This window comes from Phyllosticta capitalensis (genome assembly GCF_038381095.1).
Source record: "Phyllosticta capitalensis strain CBS 128856 chromosome Unknown BKA78scaffold_6, whole genome shotgun sequence".
In the NCBI taxonomy this organism is placed as follows: domain Eukaryota; kingdom Fungi; phylum Ascomycota; class Dothideomycetes; order Botryosphaeriales; family Phyllostictaceae; genus Phyllosticta; species Phyllosticta capitalensis.
The window spans coordinates 2,050,873-2,067,457 of record NW_027117444.1 but is presented as its reverse complement, the minus strand read 5'-3'; the positions used below and the strand labels follow the sequence as shown (position 1 = coordinate 2,067,457).

Genomic DNA, 16,585 nt, shown 5'->3' with positions numbered 1-16,585 from the left:
TGGTTCGAATGCTCCCTGTCACGGCGTGTCGAGACTTGGTCAAACCGATGCATGACAGAGCAACCTTACTGCTTCCGATTGAGAGGAGGTGAGGACGAAGAAGCTTCGAGAGCTGTAGTGCATCCGCATCACGCTCGAGCGGTTGGCTGCTGTCGAGGTCAAGCATGTATGGCCAGAGTCCCAGGGACAGTGACACCTCGACGCGGATGAATCGTGGTCGATTCTTTTCCGGCGATGAAGTCGAAAGTCGGGCGAAGACCTTAATTATTCCTTAAGACTACGATCTAGTACACGAATGAGCGAGTCGTACCAGAGCAGGGCCACAACAAAGCCTGCTGCCAACTCCTGCTCCTGGTCGGGCTCTTCGACTTATGTCCAATTTGCACGCCTTCAGACGCGCAGCGCACCTGCCTGTGGAAGCTGCGACCCTGGGCCAGTTCAGGTTGGGAAGTCGCCCACGCACGCGCCTGCCTGACTTGAGCCAGTCGCGCACCACGAGGGGCAAATTCGTGCTTCGATGAAGACCAACCATCCTTTTTCACTGCTTCCCTTCAGCTTTCACCCCAGTTGCTCAGTCGACACCACGCAACATGGCATATCTGGGCTGCTACGCTCTCGACGATTTGCCTATTGGCCATGTCAGGCCTGGCAATCACATGCAGCCGATGAGGCTTGAGGATGAAGAGGAGGTATGCTAGACTCATACCGAGAAGAGCAAGCTGCTAACCGAACAGATTGCCAATGCACATAAGATAGGAGACTATGCCACCGCGAGCCGCCTGGCCGAAGCAGCACTTTTGGATCGCCGTCTTCCTCTTCCTCAGAAATACAAGTACGAGACACTTCTCATGGCCCTGCCTGGTAGAAATTACGTCCGGAAACATCTGGACAATGCAAGCCACGCGCTTCGAATCGTGGAGGAGAGACTTGTGGATGTTAGTGGTGATCTGGCACCTTTTGCACTCTGAAGGTGAGAGCTGACTGCGATAGTATCCCAATGTTGCCTACAAATATGGCAAAATGATCGAGGGTATGCGCGATTACCTCGACGAGACCGAGCTTTTCACTCCCTCAGAGGATGAGGATATGGACTCGGACAGCGAGGATGGTCAGACATCTGACGGGGAAATTGAGTTGGGTTTTGGGCCAGGCCAGACATTCCTCGACGACTACTTCACACTCAGCCGCATGCCTGTCGAAGCAAAGAAGACATTGATGGAGCCGACCGTCAAGGTGAAGCTCTACCGAACGCCTTTTCTGTTCCAAACGACCATTGAGGAGCATTTCAATGTCGTGGGATTCACACGTTCGACCAAGCCCGCCCTGCGCGAAGAAGCCGCCGTCAACGCCGAGGACCTGGTTACCGAATCTGTTTCGAACAAGCGAAACATCGAGCCCGAAGAAGGCCACCACAATCGGGCAGCGAAGAGGACCAAAGTCGATGAGGAGCAGGAAATGGACAATGGCATTGCAGCTCCTCGTCGACTTGATGCAGGCCCATCGTAAATTCTTGACGCCCACGAGCAAGCCAACTTCCCTGTCCACAACAGCAATGGCGACAAGATTTCCGGCTAGCACCACCAAAAAGACACGTCCAAGATGATTGTGGAGAAATCTATCCCAAAGAGCGACGGACTTGAAATTTTCAAGACGCTTTGTCTGGACCACAACTTCGAGCATGCATCCTGCCAGCGATATGGATCAGTCACTGACATTGAAGAAGTTGAGCACCTCGGGATTTGAGTACTTTCCCTGATATCAGCCTGACCTCAGGATGATTCATGCGCATACGCAGTCTGTAAAATGCCTCCAAGTCCATCAGAAGGCGGAACAGACTCTTCTCAGACGCTGGGCCTTGATCATGGTAATCATCTCCGCGTCCCCAAGATCTTGCTGAATGTAGGAGGACTAAATTATTCCACAGTCTTTCAAACATACCGGCACTCCTTCAGTGTGAGTCTCAGTCCATCAAAGACGCCTCCGCTACACGTCCAGACGACGCGAGTACCAACAGAGGAAATTGCATGGATGAACAGACTGGCAATCATCGAAATCAGCAGCCAGCTCTTTGCTACTGCATATGAGACGGGGACTAGCTTCAAAATGAGAATTTCATACCTCAATCTCCTCAATCAGTGGCTCACTTGCTTCTCATCAATTTGATATTCTGACCCTTTTCCAAAGCTTGCATCGTGACATTAGCACATTGTCCATGTTGTTTGCCAGCCGAACGAAAATGCTGGTTATGAGTAGCAAAGAAACGAGTTTAAAGCCCCCGAAGTCTTCAAACGCTAGAAGCATGCGGAACAACTACAGAATACTTGGATGAGGTTGTGGAAAGAGTTGCCCTTTACAGACGGAGCATTTCGTCAATGGAGGAATCTGATTGGAGCGGCAACCCCGCAATGCTTGGACCCCGAACCTCGGTCTTTGCGGGGGAAATACGCACGAGAGCAACGCCTACCCGCCGTCGTCACCTGGAGCTCCGCTCAACGCCATTCTTCGCCGTCATTGTTGCCTCGATTTGTCACTCCGCTCCCCTCCTCCCTCCCACCTTCTGACCTTGTACCTCTTTCTAGCCATTGAGCGCTCTCCCAAGACTTGACCACCGAACCGCCTTCGCCCACATCCACCATAATGACCTCGATACGCATTGCACCCACGCGCGCCGCTCGCGCACTCAACCTCCTCCGAACCATCCAATACTCGCATCCGCCATCATGCCCCTGCCACGCGAACCCGTCGCACCACCACCACTCGCCCGGCTCGGCCCACAGCCTGCTGTCGTCGCTCAATGCATCTCCGGCGCGGTCCTCGCACCGCCGCAACTTTGCCACGCCCATTGACGCTTCGCAGCAGAAGGAATACGCGTTTGAGATGGCTGCCAGCTCGATACGCTTTGGGCCCGGGTGTACAAAGGAGGTTGGTATGGACGTGAAGAATTTGGGCGCTAGCAAGGTCATGGTGGTCACGGATGGCACCGTCTCCAAGCTGGATGCGATGAGGCAGGTGAGGGAGGGTTTGGATAAGGAGGGCATACAGTTTGAGGTCTTTGATGGTGTCAGGGTGGAGCCGAAGGATAGCTCGTGAGTATTTTCACTTTCCACATTTCGTCTTTTCAAGTCGATTCCAGATGGCGTAGAAGATCGGAGAGGTGCAGGAAGAATCATACATCACCTTCTCTAATAAAGGGCCCTACCGTTGCAGCTGAGAAGGTGCTTGATTTTGAGGTGGAGATGTTGTAGGGTGCCGTGTCGAGCTCGAGTAGATTCCAAACCGAAAAACAGGACATTTACAGTCCTGATTCATTTCCTGTCAAAAGTCATTGAACAGCAAACTGCAAACCTGTTGTCCAAAATTTCCCACGTCTCAACCTGTGAAGCTACCAGACTCAAGGCCGCTGACTCTATCCAGTATCAAAGAAGCCATTGAATTTGCAAAGCCTCATGCACCAGATGCCTTTGTTGCCGTGGGTGGTGGATCAGTGATAGACACAGCTAAGTTGATGAATCTCTACACATCCTTCCCCAGTATGCAAGCTCCTCTTGACCAACTAGCAAAATCTGACATTTTCCAGATGCCGACTTCCTGGACTTTGTTAACGCACCTCTCGGACGTGGCATGCCCATCACCGCCAAACTCAAACCTTTAATCGCCATCCCCACGACAGCCGGCACCGGCTCCGAAACCACTGGCACGGCCATCTTCGACCTGGTCTCGAAAAAGTCCAAGACGGGTATTGCACACCGGAATCTGAAGCCGACGCTCGGCATCTGCGACCCGCTAAACACGCGCACCATGCCGTCGGCAGTGCACGCATCATCCGGGCTCGACGTGCTCTGCCACAGCCTGGAATCATGGACGGCGATTCCGTACTACGAACGCACGCCGCGGCCGACCAACCCCATCAACCGTCCGGCGTACCAGGGCGCCAACCCCATCAGCGACATCTTCAGCCTGCAGGCGCTGCGCAGCACGGTCAAGTACCTGCCGCGGGCGGTGCGCGACCCGGACGACTACGAGGCGCAGGAGCAGATGCTGCTGGCGGCGACGCTGGCGGGCGTGGGCTTTGGAAATGCCGGCGTCCACCTCTGCCACGGCATGTCGTATCCCATCTCATCGCAGAACCCCGGCTACCAGCACAAGGGCTACGCCGTGAGCAGTCCCATCATCCCGCACGGCGTCTCTGTTGCCGTCACCGCGCCTTCCGTCTTCAATTTCACCGGCGCCAGCAACCCCGAGCGCCATCTTGCTGCCGCTGAGGCCTTTGGTGTCGACATTAGCCAGGTCAAGAAGGAGAGCGCCGGCGAGGTGCTGTCCGAGGCGCTGGCTGAGTTCCTGGCTAAGCTGGGTGACCAGCCGCGTGGACTGAAGCATTTGGGCTTTGGCCGTGGCGACATTGACACGCTTGTCGACGGCACGATTCCTCAGAAGAGAGTCTTGATGCTGGCGCCCGAGTTGGAGGTTGATGCCGTCGAGACGGAGAGGGAGCAATTGCGCACGTTGTTTGAGGATGCGATGGAGTATTAGAACGGAGCAAAGGTGCTTGCGTGCTCAATCTAGATAGGAGTGTGTATATACACACGAGTGCAAGAAGTTTGTTTCGCTGCTCTCTTTCCATTGCTGCGTGTCGTTCGCATGTGCTGTTATGTTTGCGAGCCGCAAACCAAAATACTTGCTCAGAGCAAGAGGGAGTTGGTAGAATGCCATCAAGCACGCCTATATGTCGGCAACCTCCCTCTCCCATCTCATCTTCCTGTCCAGCCCCTTTCCGTTATCTCCCGCCAGCACACCTCAAGGCACACCGCACGTCCAGCGCAACCATGCAATAATCACTCACTCGTCCTCTGCCAATCTGTCAATCAATTCAATCGCCAAAAAGGCGCCCTAGGAAGAAATCGGAACGCAGCTGCGTCTAGGGGGTCCATGCATGCCCGGTCTGCACTGTTTTCTCAGGGTCCGCCTGTGTACCGCGGAATGACGTGCGAGACGAGACAGTCGACGGGCTGGCGGTGGGTCGTGGTTATGCAGATTGACACGGACGGATGCGGTGGGGTCTCCACTTGTTGACTGCTTGCATAGGCAAGTCCGCGCGAGCAAAAGAAGGATGGGAGTGCGCCTTCGATTACTTAGACTTGCAATATGACCGTCTGCCTGTTGAATAAAACAAACACATCTATCACGTAGACATCCAAAAACGAGCATCGGCGAACCCCCAAGCTCCAACTCCTATCAATCCCAAAAGCAAGCAACTGAGCAGCAACCTTCGCGTTATGCAGGCGATCTGATACACAGATCCAGGGGATCCCAGATATGCCGCAGATAAAACTGGCTAGGAACGACAGAGAGCCGCTGATGCAAGGAACCACCGCGTCGGCCCGTTGTCCGGTGCGCTGGGTTCTGCTCGTGTGCCTTTTTTTTCTCTTCGTTTTGTAGATTACTGCCTCTTTGCTTGACGACTCGGGAAGTTTCGGAATGGGGTGCTGTGAAGTTTGCATGTGGTGACGAGGTTCATGATGGCCTAGGGCTTTGTGGTGATGCATTGACATGTCTGTGTTGTGGCAGATAGGAGGGAAGTTTGCGTATCGCTAGGGAGCCTGAGGGGTGAGCGGTCTAGTCTGACGAGCAAACAAGCAAGACAAATCCAGGAAGTCCATAGGAATAGGAGCGCCATCGTACGGGCAAAACAGAAGCCAGCATCAATGTACCGTGGAGTTGTGGACTGGACCGGTCAACCACCAAGAGGCATCCAACGAGGAGGACCCCTCGAACGCTCCGCGGACAGACGTGCGTCCTCTGAAGGTGCTCCGACTTCACGCCACCCACTCCGCTCCCCATGATTTCCTCCGCCTTTCTCTGTCTGGCATCATCCGCTTATCGATATGCCTCCCCTGACCCCTCGTGCCCCTCCCTTTACCCCGGTCCAATCCAATCGCCCGCAGGCAGTTGATAATTCGCGCTCAGCAGAGCGCCGCACCACCTCGAGCTCCCTGCCGCTGTACAGAGTGACAGAGAACGACCCATCTCACCCCACCGAGCGGCGCCGTGGCCGGCTGCCGGATGGATGCTGCATGAGGGTACGCTGGGGTAAGATTGGGATGGGGCACGAGGCAGCCACCGCACCAGAGCATGCTGCTGAGGACTGAGAGGATGTGTGTGGAGTGAGGTGAGAGGAAGGAAGCAAACAGCAGCGTTATCGACCACAGACAGCTATGACGTAGCACCACCCCCGGACGACCGACCGACAACCGAGGTACGTGCGCGGCCACAACAGCGTCACGTCCTTCATAGCGTTATCATCGTTCAGTTGCTGCTCAATGACGCTACCTGGCAGAGCGGAGCGCAGCAATGGCCGATATCTCGACTCGACTTGCGTGTTGCTCGCGTGCTCACAGTTGGTCTCTACTCTCTCCATTTGCAAATCGCCGCAACCGCCGCCCGCATCATCCGCATTCGGCACCGGCGTCGGGAGATCGCGGGACCGGGGGGTGTGAGGGAGGGGTGGGCGAAAGGGCGGACCTGACGACTTTCTGACAAGACGCTGCAACTGCTGCTGTGTGCAGACTGACTGGTACTCCTGCAGGCTCTCTGTGGGTCCGGGCCATGGGATAGGAAAACCACGGAGCGTCATATTGTGGGCAACAAGGGCGCCGGTTCAGGAGCTCAAGCAATGGAATTGCGAGACTGGCAGTTTCCGTGGGGTAACAAGGACGTGAGAGAAACATCTCTTTTGACCGGTAGTCTGGCTGTGTTGTGGGCGGGATGATGTGGATTGAATGATGATGACGCCCTTGTTCTCGACACCACGCTGCATCAGGTAGGTACGAGCTCGGGGCTCTGTCCTCCCTGGGCCTGCCTGCCTTGACGTCGGTGCAGATGTGGGTATTTGCCCCGCGGGCGTCACAGGCCCTGCCTGGGCCACAGGAGGGTCTGCCGTGGCGAATCCGACTCGAGCAAAAGTCCTTGTGGTGGTGGTGTTTTGCTGGCAGTCATTTTTTGATATAAAAGCCCTCGGCATGCGCTGGTGCTGGCGTACCACTATTGGAGAAGAAGCCTCATACCCCCCCCTTCCACATCCCTCTCGTACCTGAACCTTGTTTCGACAACTCAACTACTTTTAAAAGTCAATTCACTTTTTCCGAGCCGCCACAAACAACTCAACACCTACTTCTCATTAGCACTTGGAGTACGAAGAGCGAGGAAAGAGACAATCAAAACTACCCGTGTCCAAAACACAAAGAACCTCAACATGACTGCTACCGCTACCACGACGCTGCCCGTCGTCAACGGCACGGCCGATATCAAAAAGAGCCCCCTCGCCAACGGCGTCAACGGCCACTCCGCCCAAGGCCAAGCACCCGGAAGCTCCGAGCAAGACCTCTCATCAAGACTGCGCTTCGAGCCAGGCCCCAACTACACGGCGCGCGCCGTCAGCCAAGTGACGCTGCCGCCAGGCGCCGTCTTCGCACGCCTCACGACCCTGACGCCCTCGCCTCGCCCATCCTACGCAACAGTCCAAACCGGACCGTCGTCGCACATTAACCTCAACAGCCCGCTGCTCTACGTCAACCACTCGTGCGAGCCCAACCTGCTGTTCGACATGGAGCGCAAAGAGGTGCGCGTGACGGAGAAGGGCCTGGCCGCCGGCGACGAGCTCACCTACTTCTACCCCACCACCGAGTGGGACATGGAGCAGCCGTTTGACTGCGCTTGCGGCGAGAGCGCCTGCCTGGGCTGGATCTGCGGCGCAAAGGCCATGCAAGACCGCGTGCTGGCCCGCTACGAGGGCGTCGCCCCGTGGGTGTTGGCCGGAAAGCTCGAGCAGGCCGAGCAAAAGGAAAAGGCGCGCTTGAGCTTTGGCATTGGCTCCAAGATGACGCTGGGTGGTGGTGGACGCGTTGGTTCCTGGAGAGCCGTTGCTGGTGGTGGTGTTGTTTGAGTTTCCTTTGGGTTTGCGATTTGCATTTGGATGGCGTCTTGAAGCATCAGGGATATTGACGGCATAGACCGTCTTTTCTTTTTTCCCAGCTAAATGTTTTCTCTTAGCTGGATGGCATGGATTGGTTGAAAATCTCGGATAGCGAGGATCTGGATCTTGGGAATAATCTCAAACTTGTTCAACAACATTTGCTCAAGCCTGATGGTGAATGCAAACCTAGTGCGAAGCGAACATTGACGGAAATCCATCCGTCCAGTGGTGTGAGGTGCGACAAAATCGATTCCGATGTTCGAAAGGTCGGATTGACAGGCCAAATTGGGTGTTCAATGAGTGTAGAGCAAAGAGCACCTCTGACGGATCCAACTTGGAAAGTAGCACTGACAAAAGAAATCCAACTGACGGTGACTGAAAATTACAGTCTGTAGTTCACTCCTTGAAAAAGATTACACTTCCCAATTAGTCTCCCAGCACATCTTGACTTACATCTGTCGTCTTCCAAGACACTCTGGAAGCCTGATCTGCCCAAGCCAAACAGACCGGGCAGCATGGCGATGAGGACAATGTCACCACAATGGACAATTGTACATTGTGACTTCTCAGACATCTTCACCGCCACTCGAAAAAAGGGCGTCCATGTCTATCATACGACTTGCCTGCCAACGTATCCACGCTACGACAGAAGCCATAGTCGCACCTGGACGTGTTTTTGTTTTTCCTGTCCGCCGTCGGCCGCCGACGTTGGGTCTCATCTCAGTTGCCAGCAGCCCAGATCTACGATTCGCAAGCCACCAAGTGGCACCTTGGACGCGGATCCAGGCCTCCACGACGCTGCAATCAAACAGCGCCTCCAGAGTTGACATATGTAAGGACTCCTGCCTCATGATCGAGCAGTCATCCACGGAAAATGCGTAAATGGCAAATTTCGAGGCGTGACGAGCCCCCACCGCCCTTCAATGATAATGCGTGGTGATGATGGAAAGGCTCTGAAACAAACACAGCATGGCTAGACGACGGCAGTGGAGAGACTTGCAAGAGACATGAAATCGAGGCGCAGGAACTGCAAATGACTCCCAACAACGAGGCAATGGTAGGCGTGCGGTCAGTCCGGCGAGCGAGCGTAGCATTGCATATTCGAGTGGATGCTTGCACGACTTGGGAATATGCAAAACTGAAAGCCACTCTGTCATCAAGAGTCTTGACATTGAAGCCCGACGTGCGCCAGCTCGTGGTGCCTCATTAGCACACGATGACAATGAGGCCCATCATGAGGACTTGTGACAAGGTTGAGGCGCAATGCGGTCAGACGCAAGGGAGCAGGCAGAGTGATGAGAAAGAAGGAGGTGAGAGGTCGATGATGGAAGGCTGGAGATTGGCGATCATGGACTATTCCAGAACGGGCCACTAGCGCACCGGCATCGCCCCGTCATTCAACACCATTATTCAGCAATTATCCATTCGCCATCCGCTCCACCATCAACGCCCCTCTCCTTGCCTGCTCCCTATTCCACGAGACCAAATTCTTCAAACACATTGAGACTTCATCAATTCCACCATGCCACCGCCATCTGGCCCTCGCGATCCCATCGCCGGACCCGACGTTCCCGAGGCTCCGTTCCCGCTCTACCTCAGCGGCAAAGTGATCAAAGGCTTCGGCCGGGGCAGCAAAGAGGTACGTACGTACGCCGCGTGGGCAGACTGTCACACCTGCCTACGCGCGTCTTCTTCAAGCATCCAATCCCACGTCTCCCTCCCCTCTTTTCCCTTGTGCTGGTATCAGGAGGAGCGGGCCCAGCAGCGGCTGACCTGCCTCGCGCAACCATTTCTCTGCGGCTTCAATGCTGCTGCTGCTGCTGCTGCTACTGCTCCTCTCCCACGCTGTCATCCTGCACGCTCCCGTCTGCGGTCAATTAGCGCCGCCTTGCAAGGAAAGCAAAAGGCGTGGCAAGAAATGGGTCTCTCATGACATGCATACCGCCTCCTTTTTTCCTTCCATTTTTGCTTTCTTTTCTTTTCCCCTTTCGATTCTTTTCCAGAAACAACACACGCTCCATCCCAGACTATCGTTTCATCCTCCCGTTCCCCAGCGCTGCGGCCACATGCGGCGGCACGTGGGGCTGCCTGAGCAGCGGCGGCGGCAGCGGCTGCTGTGCAAGAGATGGGCTGGGCTGGGCTGGCTGGGCTGGCACTCTTTGCTGCTCGTCGTCTCATCATTCTGGCTTTGCGCGACAGAAGCCATGGCGGCACACGGAGCCGCCGGCGCTCGAGTCGTACAAGCTCCCAGCCGGCTGGAGCTGGAGTGGATGATGGACTACTATTTCGGGTCTGAGCAGCAGCTGCCTGCGCCGTCTTGCCAACCACCACGATGGGGGTCTGGCTAGTGGAGAGATTCCTATCAGACAGAGGCATTGGCATGTGCTTTGCTCGAGGTCGCACATGATTCCTTCTTCAGCTGTTGTCGTTTGGATGGGTAAAAAAGACCCGCGCGACTGGGACGACCAGGGGTGCGCGGTGACCGGTGCTCGCTCTGGCCATGTTGCTGTGCTGCTGCCAGAGCGAGCCTTGTGCTGCGCTGCCAGTTTCCCAGTCTTGCCCACTTTTGTGCTTGTCGACAGCATCATCCAGTGTCGTCACCCGTCGCTGCCTCGTGTTTTGTGTTCCCCGTCTTCACATTTACGATGTTTCCGTTCATCTCCGCCATTTTTTCCGTCTCTCATTTCTCTCCTTTTCTCCTTATACATGTCCAACCCATGTCACATTGCACTCTAGCCCTATCGAGATCTGAAACACACCCCCACAAATTGCATATACACTCCGATCCCAAAAAGCAACAACGACAGCATCAAATCTCCCACATCAGGACTAGACTGACATGTCGATCTCCCTAGCTCGGAATCCCCACCGCGAACATACCCATTGAGGGTCTCAGCGTGGGCGGTCACTCAGATCTCGAGTCTGGCGTCTACTACGGCTGGGCGGGGCTGGACTTCCACGACAGCAGCAACAGCAGCAGCAGCACGGGCGGAGACAACGTGCCGGCTGCGCCTTCGCACTCGGACCGTGGCGATCAGACCGCCTCCCAGCAGCAGCACAAGGACAACTCGGCCGCCACGCTCGCAGACCGCGTCAAAAATGCAGGAGGCAAAGTCGCCGGCGCCGTGGGGTCGGCGCTGTTTGGCGGCAGTGGCGGCGAGGCAGGTAGCGAGCAAGCAGCAGCAGCAACAAAACCATCATCAGACAGCCAAGAGGCAGCAACATCATCATCATCAGCAGCAGCAAACGGCGCTGCCTCCACACCAAACGATGGCCACCATGTCTACCCCATGGCCATGAGCATCGGCTGGAACCCCTTCTACAAGAACACGGTCCGCAGCGTCGAGGTGCACATCATGCACGACTTCCCGCGCGACTTTTACGGCTCGCACCTCAACCTGGTGGTGTTGGGCTTCATCCGGCCAGAGTACGACTACGTGTCCAAGGAGGCCCTCATCGACGACATTCGCACCGACATTGACGTCGCGCATCGCAGTTTGGCCCGCCCCGCCTATGCGGCTCTCAAGAAGGATCCGTATTTGTTTGACTTCCCAAAGGACGAGCATGGCAATGTGCTCAAGGATGATGTGGCCAAGTGAGGGAAGAAGGTGAAGACAGGGGGGAAGATGAGCGGGCTTCGTTTCTTCGTAGATGGGATATAGAATTGTGCACAAGGCATCCTCCCGGCTCTTTCAATCTGGAAAGGAGCAGAGACGGGATTCCCGTGCAAGAATCTGGCTATAGGGACGAGGCGAGGCAGGCAGGACCTTTAGTCGTCGAGCGTTTGGGAGCAAGCGAGCAGTTCCAAGTCATTCAATGAAATCTAGTCGCCAAAACACCGCGCTGCGAATGCTAGCCATCCGTCCATACATCGACTCAAGTCAATTTGACACATGCACGGCCCAAAAGCCAGAGGAATGGCCGATCGGCACATCATCAGTCACTTGAGCATAGAAGCTCGAAGTCAACACGCGTGCAACACAGACCACGACGGCACTCGCCGTCGAACAAATTCCCAAAGACTCTTTGATTTCTTTTTGGCCCAGGAAGGCCAAGGCCAGGAAAAATACCACACTACCTATGCCTATGTAGCTAGGCGCTATCAGGGATATATTGTCAGATGGGAAGATCAAAAAAGCAGACAAGGAAAAAAGCAAAGCAAAGGAAAAGCCAAAGCTCGCACAAAAGATACAAAAAAGCAATTATGTAGCCCTCCCCATTAGGTCGTGTACGTGTGGACAAGGAAAGATCTGGGCCCATACATGGGCTCGCGCTGGACGCAATGAGACGCACAGGAGACGGCTCCGTCCGCTCGCTCGCTCGCGTGTTGACTTGCTTGCTTGCTCCGCTCTGCTCTGCTCTGCCAGAAAAAGTATTGACAGCAGGCTCGTCCGACAACCAAACAGCAAAAACTGCCGTCGTCTCAATCGACCGTGCTCGATGCAAAAACTGGTTCCTCGTTCTTTTCTTGCCAATCAGTGTTGGCGCATTAAGTCCATCGCTGGTGTGGTGGTGGTGGTGGTGGTGGTGGTGGATTGATCCCATGATTGCTCTGTGCCCTTCCATCTTTCCCATGAAACAAGAAGCCGAAGGAAAACAAAACGGGAAACGGGGAAACGACAAGGCGAGGGGAAGACACCCCGCCTATGGTACATGCAGTTTGTAAAGCAGATCTGACATGACGGGACGAGAGGGGGTATGCAAAGAGGAAAACAACATCGTCGACGTCGAATGACTTTGGAAACCAGACAGACGGGACGTGTGGAGGATATGGTGAAGAGCAGCAGCAGCGCTTGCGACAGCGGCAGCGGCAGGTGCAAAAAGAACAGACGTTCGTGTAACTCGTATGACATCGCATCGTGTCGCCATGTATGTAACCCCAAGGGCCTGGCTAGCGACAGCAGCAGCAGCAGCATCAGGAGCAGGGCGCTGGGTCTGATGAGATGCCTTCGCTTCGCCTCGTCCATCAATCTCGACATGTGACTTTTGGAAGGTGCATACGCGAGGGTTCCTCGACAGAAGCTTTGTGAAAGGGCCGGGGGGCAGCCCTAAGGCCTCATGCTGCTGGATAATGGCAGACCGGATGCTCCAACCCGGCGCGTGCTGTGCTGCTGTCGTTGAACTCCAGGACGTGACTCGGATACGAACAGAGGAACAATGACTTTTGCCACCCATGTCTGTAGGACTGGGACCGCCCACCTATAAACAAAACTCCTGCTCCCAAAGACAAATGGCGAAGAGGAAGATTGGTGGAAAAAGTGGGCGAAATTACTTGACCTGTGCTAGATGGCACGACAGAAGCCTCTAGCGTAGCAGCCTCGAGCCTGCTGCGACGTATGACCATGGTGTCGGCTGTCTGCAGCGAGGAGCGGGGAGGAGCAGAAGCGCCCGTGATGATCCCAATTCAGATGCGAGAGACATCTGGGCCAGCCCAAGCCGCCCTGGTGCTTGCGGCCACAACATTGTGGAGCGCACACTAAGCAGGCTTGAACTGGAGCACAGCTGTGGTCACCTACCCCGGCCATAGAGCCGCGCCGGCCGCGCAAGCAGAGTTTCCAAGCTCGGTTTCGTTTCGAATGCTGGCTATGAAAACGTAAAACGTGCGCTTGTTTTGTTTCCGGTGAGCTCCGACTGTAGCAGTGCGGGGTAACCGAAGCTCTTGCTTGGCTTTCCTTGTGGGCATGGATGGCGTTCGGGTAAAGTCGGAGCGAGGATGGTGAGAGTGCGTTTGGATCGACGTTGAAAGTAGGTTGGCACCGGCGCTGCACCGCCAGAGTCCATGTACTAGTACAGTATCGGCAGGAACTAGATTGTGAGCTAGTTGTAATGAAAATGGAACCAAGGGAACTCACATTGAGAACAATCAGCATTGGCACTTCAAACACATCGCGCTTAACGCTCCAGCAAAACATGCAATCGATCAAACCATCGTCTTCTTTGGGTCTGCCCTGTCCGGAGCCTGCGCTCTCAAGCTTAATGGTGTTTCCGTTGACGAACCGGTTTCCTTGGTTGCCGTCGTAGTTTTCCTTGTTGTGACTTTCTTCCGACTTGATGTTCATTCCCTCGAGGCTTGACAAGTCGTCCTTGGTGCGATACCGTACAAGCTTGCAGTGCCTGAAAGCCGCAGTCCGCGGTGCCACAAATGCGAGCTTGGCAAAGTCCTCGTAGAATTGGCATGTTGAGTTGTCGTTCAAGAGCTCGGCGAGGTAGACTGGTTGCGGCTTTTCCATGTCGCGTGGTGTATTGACCCCTGCCCCTGTGCGGTTTCCAGATGCGACTCCTGAGTTGATAGCGCTGCCGCTCGTGCCGCCGGTGTTGACATTCAAGTTTGGCTCATGTCCAAGTAACACGTCCTTTCGCCAGCCTGTCAACATGCTGAACTCTTGAGAGACTGCGGCGACTTGACCCGTTCGGCGGCAGATGATGGTTGGGAGAGAGATGAGGTTGATAATCTCCTCATACTGGTACAGCGTCCGCTGGAAGCTCTTTTCCATAAAGATGAGGTCGTCCGTGTTGAGCGTGCTGGTACAGGCGATAAACGAGGGTCGAATAGAGGAAAGTGCTCGATGAATCCTTGAGCGTTTGGCTATGGAGAAGCGCTCTTTGAGAAGAGCACTTAGTCCATGGAAGCCTTCAGCATATGGATAGGGGCTTGTCACCGAATCGTAAATTTCGCTGGGATCTCGTCGGCGTTTTCGATTCGCAATGTTCTGTTGAGACTGCTGTTGTGGTTGTGAGCGTTGGCTTTGTATTTGTTGCTGTTGACGGTTGTAAAGTTGTTGACTGTGCTTTCGTTGATGCTCTTGTTGTTGCTGTTGCTGATTGTTGTAGTAGGCGGGAGACAATGGTTCGTAGCCAGACATGCCGTCATGAACTGAACTCGGGCTTGCACTTGTCATGCTTCCAGGCCCAGTTCCGACAGCGTAAGCTAATGGCATGCCACTTCCGTCACGACCAAGCGTATTGTCCAGCGTAACGGATGCAGGAGTATTATTTGGCGTTTGGATCTGGGCAGCGCTACCGTGTCTCGACTGTGCATTTTGCCAATCCGCCGGAGGCATACCCTCATTGAAACCAAAGCCTCCTGAAAGTGGAAGGTTCTCTGCTGACGCGGAAGCGCTAACAGGCCCACTGTAGATGCTTGCTGCCTGGTTCAAGGGGTTGTTTATGCTCTCTGGCGGAGTTTCTGCTGCACCTGATGACATGTGCCCGAGCATTCCAAACTCCAGAGCACCATAATGGTTCCCAAAATTGAGGCTGGCCAGGTCGAAGTTGAACAGTGCTGGATCACTAGGGTCGAATGCGATTTCTCCAAGGCTTTGCATGCCTTGAGGGGCCGTTTGCTGGTTTGGAGGCATGCCGCTCATATTTTGGACAGAGGGCATTGGTTGATTTGAATTTTGGCCGTATTGTGGTGATATCGGAGATTGCTGGTTATTGTACGAGTTGACGTCCTGCATCGGTGGCAACATTTGCCCCTGGCTCGAGTTGGGATACACGTTGTAGGTGGCTTGCTGGGCCTGCGGGTAGTAATTGTTCGCTTGGTTCATACTCGCAGCAGGATTGGGTCCGGCGGCCGCATGTTGGCCATTGTTGGCGATGTGTGGGTAGTGGCCGCCCACTCCAGGCATGAGAGCCTCAGGCGGGGCATCGTGGAGGTATTTTGCCTTTTTGCGAACACCATCGTGGCAAGCATCTTGGAGACCGCGCTTTATACATCTCTGGCATGGTCGTTCGTCGCCTGAAAACAATTAGCTATCAAATCCACAATATGTACAACTCGGAAGAGGGGTTTGGGAGAAAGTGATGGTCCCCCACGACCCGATCGAGAACGTACCGCAGGTAAGATGGGCCCTCTGACAGGCAAAGCAAGCCCGGCGCGCCTTCTTGCGGCGAGGTCTGAGAGGGTCTTTGGCGTTGGAAGCGGGCTTCGTAGCAGAGGAATTGGAGTTTGCCTGTAAAGGCGAGGCATCGCTCGAGGCGCGTTGTTCCTTGGAGTCGGCCATTTCGCTGCCGTCCTGATCACCGCTATAATCCGGCGAGGGAGATGCATCTTCGGCGTCTGGGGTCGCCATAATATCCCTTCCTGCGAAAGGTACTGGGCAGCCCAGTCGGCAGCCCACCCCCCTCAAGGCACAGATGTCTGGTTCTGAGCTACCGCTGCTGTAGACCCACGTTTACGCTGTGCGTATCCGCCAATGTTGCCTCGGCGGCCCCTCCCAACACTCTGGATCAACCAATCTGCACGGATCCCGCAGCTGGCGACCTCCCAGTTGGGTGTTTCGAATATTCGATCACGCGTGCCCTAAGCACTCGCGAGAGTGAGCTGCTGTGCCACCACCCCCAGCGACAAATCGTTCAGCTGGCGCTTCTGCCGTTCGGCGCAGTGTCTACAGTGTACGAAGGAGCTCCCAGCTGGTCGGGTACGGAGGGCTATCGCCACGTCGGGCGTTGGTCCAATGGAGACGACGAATGCGGTCAATCCGGTACGCAGGAATCAAGCAATTCTGAAGTTGCACAAGGCCGGGGTCTACGCAGAGATCGAGGGGGTCTTCTGGTCATGATTGTGATCACGACTGGGCAGAGCGCATGGCGGCGACGAGGAGCGTACGTGCA

General features: G+C 55.2%; 5 protein-coding genes across 5 annotated transcripts; 4 read left to right on the top strand and 1 right to left on the bottom strand.

Annotated features, from left to right (window-relative positions):
* Positions 1 to 590: 590 nt before the first annotated feature.
* On the top strand, positions 591 to 1,506 carry BKA78DRAFT_296697 (uncharacterized protein; the record flags this gene model as incomplete). The annotated part of the gene is made up of 3 exons (XM_066886652.1): positions 591 to 689; positions 735 to 935; positions 991 to 1,506. The coding sequence occupies 3 exons, from the start codon at positions 591 to 593 to the stop codon at positions 1,504 to 1,506; spliced, it is 816 nt and encodes a 271-aa protein (XP_066743716.1).
* A 1,131-nt stretch (positions 1,507 to 2,637) lies between these two features.
* Positions 2,638 to 4,530, top strand: BKA78DRAFT_332105 (iron-containing alcohol dehydrogenase-domain containing protein; the record flags this gene model as incomplete). The annotated part of the gene is made up of 3 exons (XM_066889944.1): positions 2,638 to 3,086; positions 3,415 to 3,530; positions 3,578 to 4,530. 3 exons carry the CDS (start codon positions 2,638 to 2,640, stop codon positions 4,528 to 4,530), a joined length of 1,518 nt encoding a protein of 505 aa, XP_066743715.1.
* A 2,884-nt stretch (positions 4,531 to 7,414) lies between these two features.
* BKA78DRAFT_235357 (uncharacterized protein) lies at positions 7,415 to 7,786 on the top strand (the record flags this gene model as incomplete). Its single annotated transcript, XM_066883839.1, has 1 exon — positions 7,415 to 7,786. A coding segment is annotated over one exon (372 nt), but the record flags the coding sequence as incomplete, so codon positions are not given.
* A 1,705-nt stretch (positions 7,787 to 9,491) lies between these two features.
* On the top strand, positions 9,492 to 11,568 carry BKA78DRAFT_252442 (uncharacterized protein; the record flags this gene model as incomplete). The annotated part of the gene is made up of 3 exons (XM_066884737.1): positions 9,492 to 9,608; positions 10,825 to 10,996; positions 11,213 to 11,568. The coding sequence occupies 3 exons, from the start codon at positions 9,492 to 9,494 to the stop codon at positions 11,566 to 11,568; spliced, it is 645 nt and encodes a 214-aa protein (XP_066743713.1).
* A 2,185-nt stretch (positions 11,569 to 13,753) lies between these two features.
* BKA78DRAFT_353883 (uncharacterized protein) lies at positions 13,754 to 16,044 on the bottom strand (the record flags this gene model as incomplete). Its single annotated transcript, XM_066891630.1, has 3 exons — positions 13,754 to 13,774; positions 13,822 to 15,710; positions 15,807 to 16,044. The coding sequence occupies 3 exons, from the start codon at positions 16,042 to 16,044 to the stop codon at positions 13,754 to 13,756; spliced, it is 2,148 nt and encodes a 715-aa protein (XP_066743712.1).
* Positions 16,045 to 16,585: the final 541 nt, after the last annotated feature.